This window comes from Poecilia formosa, unplaced genomic scaffold (assembly GCF_000485575.1).
Source record: "Poecilia formosa unplaced genomic scaffold, Poecilia_formosa-5.1.2 Scaffold286, whole genome shotgun sequence".
Taxonomy (NCBI): domain Eukaryota; kingdom Metazoa; phylum Chordata; class Actinopteri; order Cyprinodontiformes; family Poeciliidae; genus Poecilia; species Poecilia formosa.
Window position 1 is genome coordinate 245,732 of NW_006800225.1, and position 8,459 is coordinate 254,190.

Sequence of the window (8,459 nt, forward strand, 5' to 3'; positions counted from 1 at the left end):
TTCTCCTGCCTGTGTAGTGGTAGTGTGTCCCAGCATCGGGTCGTTTTCCCTGGAGCACGGCCGCTGGAGGATTGTTAACGGCTCGCACTACGAGTACAGAACTCGCATCGTATTCACCTGCGACCCGGGGTACTACAGGTTAGGCCCCGCCCACATCCAGTGTCTAGCCAATGGGGTGTGGAGCTGGAAGAACGAGAGGCCGCACTGCCAGAGTGAGTAGAAAAGATGTAATAATAAAATGCCCACAGCACTAACAATAAAGGAGTAAACAGTGTTTGCAGCTTTTCCAGAGGATAACTCTTTCTTCTTATTTATTTGTCGTCTATTTTTTTGGAGGAAGTAAACAGAGTTGTAATGTCCTTCTCCATGTATTTCTCCTCATTTTTGCCAAACTCCTCTAATTAAGCTTTAGATATCAAAGATTTTGGATGACAATTGTGAATGGGGATTAAAAAAATAAGAAGCCAACAAAACACTTGAATAAAACTGTTGTCAACTGGATTTTTGTAAGATATCCCTTGAATCCCAGCTTAATTTTGGTTGAAATGTTAATAGATTCAACCAAATCGCATGCCAAAAGTACGACATGTACAGAAATCACTGTGGTGAACTTAAAAGTTGTATATCTTTTCAAAAACAATGCAAATTTTCAGCAAAATTCATAGCCAACACACATACATAGAAGCTGTTCTACCACACCCTCCAAGACGATCTGAAAATGCTTTAGAAGAAAGCAAATACATCCACCATCATCACAGCGTTTGCGTAGATACATCAACAATAAAATGATTCACTTCCACCGTCCATTTGTTGGAGAAATTGCAGGGGTTTTCATCTTGCATCCATAATTATTCTCCCGTTTATGCTACTCATACATTATATATTATAGAAAACTTCAGTGAATCACGAACGTAATGTCCTATCCAAGAGACAGATTGGATATGCAATCGTACTTTAAGCTAAAAACGATAAGTAAGCTGCAATGCAAAGTAACTCAAATAGAAATCTTTCCACACTATCCTCTCTTTTTTTCTTCATGGGTAATTAATAAATGCGTTGATCAGAGTTTCACCAGCCGATTATTCAGTTTTTACCTTTGAGGTCAGACTTGCTGAGTGAGGTTACGGGAAAACTAATTTTCTTTCAGACATGTAAAGCAAATACAAACTCATTTGTGCAAACATCCTTTAATTTAATAAATATTGAATCATCAAGAGAAAACTTGTCTGCACATTCCTTGATAGAATAATGCAAGGAATCACATAGACGGAGGGATTACTGCAAGACAACAATTCTAACTGCCTCCCCATGTATAGCTACCCAAACATCATATTTATTAGATTTTTTTTTCTTTTTTTTTTTGTGCTAAACTCAAAACAGAGTCAGATTTTAGTTGTAAAGAATTTAATGGGCCAGAAAAAAATATATCTGATTTTTCAGTGTTTCTCCTGACATTAACTGCTTAGAGCCAGTCAAGGGAAAATATAATGATTTTGAACTCTGGCTTATTGATCGCTGCATTGCTGAAACTCCTGTCACACTCCTTCAAATCTGCCTTGTGCATCTAGCATAGGTGAGGAAATGTGGCTGTAAGTAACTAACATCAAATTTATTTGCGTCTGATACTTTAGTGGATGATGTTCGACATCCAGCTAAGCTTGACTGCCGAGGACTTTTTGGGATATGTGAAAAATTCTGCGTCATACAGGTTGCAACTTAGACATGGGATGTATATCGCTAATAGCAGCCGGTGCTAATCAGGAAATATCTCAAGATTAACCCTATAATGACAGTACCTTTTCCCATCCTACTCTATGCAGAACTTGCACTAAAGTTTGCTTATCTCGACATGCTCAATGCCAAGATAGTCATGATTTCATTACTTCATCGCTGTGGATAGTGTCACTCTCCTTGGATCTCGCCTTTTCACAGCATAATTTTCTTTTGTGTTCTGGGGTTGTTTCAAATATTTTACATTAAAAGCTTTCCGTCAGTTCTTGTAGCTGACCTGGAGAAAGACAGAGGAAAACAGATGGTGGCATAACAATAGAAATGTTGATACCATTAAAAGTGGATTGTGAAATTTTGCAGAATAGTGAAGTTTTTTTGCAGAGTTATATGCTACCTGAACCGTGAACTTGTTACCCATATGACACGTTGTACCCGGTTTCTCATTTTGTGCGTAACACTAGAGCCAGAAGCTCGATGACAGCTAGAATCAGCTAGAATCAAAACCTGGCTTACATATAAACCCATCTGACAGTTCTGTCTTGAAAAAAAAAATAGCCTGTAAAAGCTTGTCATTTTATATCGACTGTCATGTTTAAATTCTTTTTTTTTTTCTGCTTTCATCTAATTTGATGTTATCCAAAGATGACAGAGTCACCATACAAGGTTAAACTTTCATCCTTCCAATCCATAATTTAACCTGGGAGAGTTGACATTTCTCGCTGTCATGCAGGAGATCTCTTCCTGGGATTCTTTGACATTTTGGATCACCGTTATTTTTATTCAAAGAATACTGTGGCACTTCTCCATGTCCTGTTATTTTCCTCACTGGGCACTTTGTAAGTGGAGAAGGAGGGGAAAAAACAGCAGAACCAAATTTGCCTGCTGCACATCTTGCCAGGATGGCAGCACTTCTTGCTGAAACTGAAATGAGGTCTAGCAGCTTCTAAAATTAACCCGGTGCTAAAGTGGCTGGCAGCTGATTATTAAATTGTCTGTGTCCAACCATGTTTTGCAGTTATCTCGTGCGGCGACCTTCCTTCGCCTCACAATGGAAAGAAGATTGGTACTCAGACGACGTTTGGCGCCACGGCCATCTTTACGTGCGATGTTGGCTTCATGCTGGTGGGGTCAGCTGTCAGAGAGTGCCTGTCATCTGGGCTTTGGAGCGGAACGGAAACAAAGTGTTTAGGTGAGTAATCGTGAAAGTAAATTGCACTTTATTTTTATGGAATTTTATGCTACATCTAGAGTAACATATTTTAATGAAACGGTAATTTTCTGATTTTTATCCAAAACTGATGATGGACAAAGAACACTGCTTCAACCACACCCACAAACGTACTTTATGATGGAGTATTAGGAGCATTGTACATAAAAAAATGTATTTCATGTTTATGTAAAAAGAAAATTAGATATGATCTGATGTTGAAAAGTCACAAATTTGGAAGAGAAAAATTACAATATTCCATGCCTAATAAATATTAATTAAAATATGTATGTATTTATATAAGGTTTTTTTTCTTTTCTTTTTTTTTTTACCCTTTCACTCCATCGTGCAAACAGTACCTTGCTCTAGGCAAACAACTTGAACTTTTTCTCAGATTTTCATTTCAACATATGTGAAGAATTTAGCCAATTTGCTTAAAAGCAGTTGGTTACATTGGATTTCATTTTGGGGTTTAGTTTAAAAAATACAAATTCACACCACACCTTTCAGTTTTCTATTTATAAAATAATTAGAAAAAAAAACTTATGTGACTACACACTACTTTGTGTTGGCTTATCGCATGAAATCGCACTAAAATCCATTGAGATTTTTTTTGGCTGTAATGTGACAAACACTAAAAGGATCGCCTGGGTAGGAATACTTTTGTGCAGCTCTGTATCAAGAACCACCATTAGAATGAAAGCGAGGAAGATGTGGTTTTTCCGCGTCAGTCTAATGAGGACAGGTATCAAAGGAAGGGTCCTGCCCCACACCTCACGTCTGGCCTCACAGCTGCTCCCCTCTGACCTTGTCCACCTCGTGAACAACACCATCTTGGCTGAGCTTCGGCTCCACTCTGAGTTAATTTAGAACTTCATTTTTTATATATGATTCCCACAGAAACTGTATCTTTCTTCTGCCAGCGTGCCAGCCAGGGGTAACACGTGTTATGACAGGGAGCTGTCATTTTCTGGTGAAGCCTCAGCAGGAGGAAGGCTTGCAGGAATACATCACAGGCTAAGGGGAGGGAGTCGGCGCAGGATTTAAATTCAAATACGGGAAAGCTTCGTCTAAAATGATGATGGGGCGTAATTTAGTCAACAACAAATAGACATTTATGCTGCAAACTGTCATAGCTTAAGTCTCTGGTCATGTTTCTAGCTTTTGTTTTATTTCTCTAATTTCTATTCTTGCTTCAGCTTCAGTCATTGCCGTTGTTTTTTTTTTCTCCTCCTTCTCTAACAGTTTACACATAGCTTTGATGGCTTGTTCTTGTTATTGCTGCCATACTTTCTAGATGTCCTCAGTTGTCCTTGTTCCATCTCCCCAATTCACCATCTGCTCCATATTCCCAACAAGCTTACCTGTCTCCACTTAACAATCACCTCTCTTAGTCATTTGTCAGCTTCTTTGTTTATTTCATGCCCTGTTGGCTCAGTTGGCACGGTTTATTTTCCTTTTGAACATGGGAATTTTTTTTTAAAGCCTTTTAGATCTTGAGTGCTCTTGAGTGCCTAAATATGGGGTAAGCTCCCACATATCATGACACTAATAGGACATTCAGTCAGTCATCTTGGTGTTCTAAAAATCAGAAAATATACTTTTATTATCCATTAGTTGTACTTAGGAATTGACCATTTCCTTTAGTGTGTAGCTAATAAGGTTCATACAAATAAGACTAAGCAAATAAGTTGAGCACATAAACCCAAGCACAGTTAGTCATGTTAAGTCCTTATTCACCTGAGTGGCTGTCTTATGCATCAAACAATCACTTAATTCCTGGAGTGAGAGCTGTTTTAAAATACTCCTACAGGTCTGAGAGAACACACTCAGTAAGCCATGGTCGATGTGTGGTTATTGACATTAAACCTTCCTAATTTCTTCAAACGAGAGTCAATGTCTTGGCTATTTATAAATGTAGTCTACATGAAAGTTTTCTATCCACAACTGTACCAAGCCTTTTAAAATAAGCACCGTGTTCCACTTCCTGATCTTTTATACTGGCTTTAAATACAGACCCTGTCTGTCAACCTTCCTCTGACACACAGCTCTTTGGTTTTACTTAAGGTCAAGATAGCTGCTGTCAGTCCAGTGATGGGATGGTTGACACACTGAAAGTGGACATGGTTGTTAACATCATATGGCGAAATACAACACTTTATTTTTCTTTCTATGGTAATATCACAGTATAAAAAGAAACGTGTGTCAAGTTGAACTGATGTAACACATAGGTCGATTTACAGTACAAAAATACGCAAAGGTTTCTTAAAGACTTAGTTTTAAAAAAGCATAAGAAAAAAAAATGCTATTATTTAAAATCCATTTAGCGAGACTCTAAAGTGCTGAAGTGACCAGAGTTTTCTCTGACTGATTTGAGCGTAGAATAACGCAGTGCTAAATGTCTCTTCGGACCCATTGTTGCACCTTCTGCTTCGCTGGCTGAAAGAAGGCTAGCACACCTTTCCCTTGTTCCCTCGACAATAACAAACACAATAGAGCTGTTTAGAAACATCTCCAACAGCCTAAAACGACTGCTTATCATTCTTATTAAAGTAACCCCGTTTTAGAACCGCTCAATAAATCTGCAGTCAACATGTGTGTGAAGCATGTTGCAGTATAGCTATACGGTAGGACAACTGATTAATCTAATAATATAATTTTATTTGGGTGACTCTATGAAGAGACAAACGGCAAAATTGAATATTATATGCAACTTCTTCTACACTTAGCAATTTTATTTATTCAGTAATTTTGCTAGATCTATGCATATCTTTAATTTTATTTAACTAAAATTCTGCAAAATTGATTAAATTAAAACATGAACAAAGCATGAATATATTGAATTAACTACAAATGTTCTAAATTACATTAGAATATTATTTTAAAAGTATTTGGAATTTTTTTTTTTGCTAATTCTATTTGTAGTAAAAACTATTTCATACATTTTTTTTTTCACATTTTCTCTGTATCTTCTTTAATGTTATCTCATCCTACAAATGCCTACATGCAATTTAGCAAGAAAACTCTCTCTACCAATTTATCCCATAATGTCTCATACCGTCATATTATTGACCCTATTATATTTCCATACCACCGTTGTGACTTTAGTCTCGACAGACATTCAAACAAAAAAACTGCAAAACAGTTTTTAACGTGCTATTTATTGCTAGCACTAAGTGATCCTTCGAAGTAAACAAATAAGACTTTAATAAACCGTTGTGGCTTCAGGCTAATAATTGATTCCCTTTGTGTCTGTGTTCACGTGTTTACAATATATTCAGAAAAAAGTCCGATTTGTGTCCCCCGGAGGAGTGTCCTTTAACTCAAGTAATCAACACCTCAAACACAATGTCAGATGACACAGTTAATACGATGCAACCTTTTCCTCTTCTCGTTCTGTTCTGCCTCCCTGGCCGTGTTTAAATCGTTAGCTTTTGCTGACGTCGGAGTTGCGGTGACGGTTTTATCTACTGTAAAGAACAAAATCAATACTCAATCCAAAAAACAAAAAAAAAAATATCTGTGAGCAGAAAAATACGCGTTCCCTTCTGACTTTGTGAAATGGCTTTTAAGTGGCTTGTGACAACGCTGCACATCAATCAGACCCGTGCGAATGAATCTATTCATGGAGTAAATAGACGCCCCAAAATCATGTGAACCCTTTAAATGTCTTCATTTGAGAGTTGCAGATGAATGAAGTTGAACTAAAATGTAATGGAGTTTGATCGAGTTTGTAGCAAAAAAGTATTTGCATCTTGTTTTGGATTCTTTGACACACTTCTTCCAGATCTTTATTTTCTGAAGTGACTGGCCTTCAGATTACTTCCTTACCAGACCCGTAGAATTTACCAGTCACTTAGATAGAAGCTTCTGCCAGCATGAAGTAGGCTAAAAGATCTCAGAGAACATCACATCGTGCCCCGTTAACTCAAAAGCACATGAATAACAAAGTCACTGACATTTATGGGTGTGGAAACAATTACCAAGCCTTTTGTTGGGCTTGTTAGGGTTCCAGTGAGACGTTATTCGAAAATGAAGAAATTATTGAAAAATGACTAACTTTTTCCTTAATTGACTGGCCTTCAAAATAACTACTGTTTTTTTTTTTTGTTTGTTTGTTTTTATTTTTTCCTGTCTAGCTGGCCACTGTGGAATCCCAGAGGGAATTGTGAACGGCCAGGTCATCGGGGAAAACTTTGGGTACCGTGACACAGTTGTGTACCAGTGTCTGCCTGGCTACCGCCTCATAGGCTCATCGGTTCGAATCTGCCTCCAAGATAACCAGTGGTCCGGACAGCTGCCCATCTGCATACGTAAGGAATTCACCTTCTGTTCTCACAACTCTGCTAGTTGATAGAAGTGGTTAGAAAATCTCCTGTAATAACACTTACCATACTGTTTAGCTGTCTGAGAAAAGCAGTTTTTACATTTTTGTTTTATTGGCGCCTAGCTGTACCGAAAGACCTAGACCGATTCTCCTATGTTTTGCAGAAACAGGCAGCTTTGAGCCTGAAGAGTCCAGATATTTGTTTAAAGTTTGATTGCCTTCTTTCTCCCCCAAGAGCTCACGAGTCGGTGCAAAACAACTTGGAATCACTTCAGGGGCATACGAATGAAAAACACATTGAAAAACAACCTCACGTCTGAAAGATCTGCTGGGTGACAAACTGCTTCCAAGTTTCTTAAAATAAAATTGACTGACCAACAAATTAAGGCAAATTTATAAGCGTGAAACAAGTATGCTCTGTCTTCAAATCTGTCATAAAAACTGGTATAATGAGATAAAATCCAATCGCCCATTGCTTTGAAGCTCAGCACGGTTTTCATCAATAACAAAGGAGGAGAGCAGCTCAATTTCAAATTTAACTGCCTTGAAAATAGAATAAAAACGGTGACGCTTATTGACAAAGACATGCTTTCCAAGCCGAGGTGAGGGAGAGTCAGTCAATAGAGATAACTAAATCAAAGTTTAGCATTGGATGTGAGGCGATTGAGCACATCATTAAAACAAACATCTTTGTTCTGGTTCAGGGGTAACAAAATTCAGGGAAAACTAATTATAAAATGTGCCTGTGCAGAGGAGCCATTTATTATTATTGTTATTTTAAATTACTGACTGTAAGCTGTACAACAAAGTAACTTCTAACATATGAAAACATTTATGTCACGATTTTCCCCAACTTTTTGTTTTTCAGTTGTGTTCAGGGTTTTAGCTCGAGTATGTTTTATTCATTGTAGTACCCAAACTTTGAAAATACGAAAAAGAATATTAAAGAGATAAAGGACAAGACCACTAAAGCACTAAGTTCATCTGCAGTTAGTTTTCCCACAGCATCTAGTTTTACCCTAAGAAATCACCTCAAGACAATGATCCACACGTGGTTTTTTTGGGGACAAGCTAATTATTAAGGGGAATCGTGGAGAGAGAATGTTTGATGAGCCCTTACACAGCAAATTCGGAAGTGTCAGATTTCCAGTGCAAGTGTTGTATGTTAAAAATACAGTGTTAATTCAACAACAT

At 37.6% G+C, this 8,459-nt stretch overlaps 1 protein-coding gene across 1 annotated transcript in view; it reads left to right on the plus strand.

Moving 5' to 3' along the window:
* The window catches only part of LOC103151595 (CUB and sushi domain-containing protein 3-like), a 272,095-nt gene that overhangs the window by 233,986 nt on the left and 29,650 nt on the right, over positions 1-8,459 (plus strand). Inside the window, exons 51-53 of the mRNA XM_007571755.2 lie at positions 18-212; positions 2,747-2,920; positions 7,078-7,251. Coding sequence (XP_007571817.1) covers positions 18-212; positions 2,747-2,920; positions 7,078-7,251 — 543 coding nt within the window. The remainder of the gene's footprint in view (positions 1-17; positions 213-2,746; positions 2,921-7,077; positions 7,252-8,459) is intronic.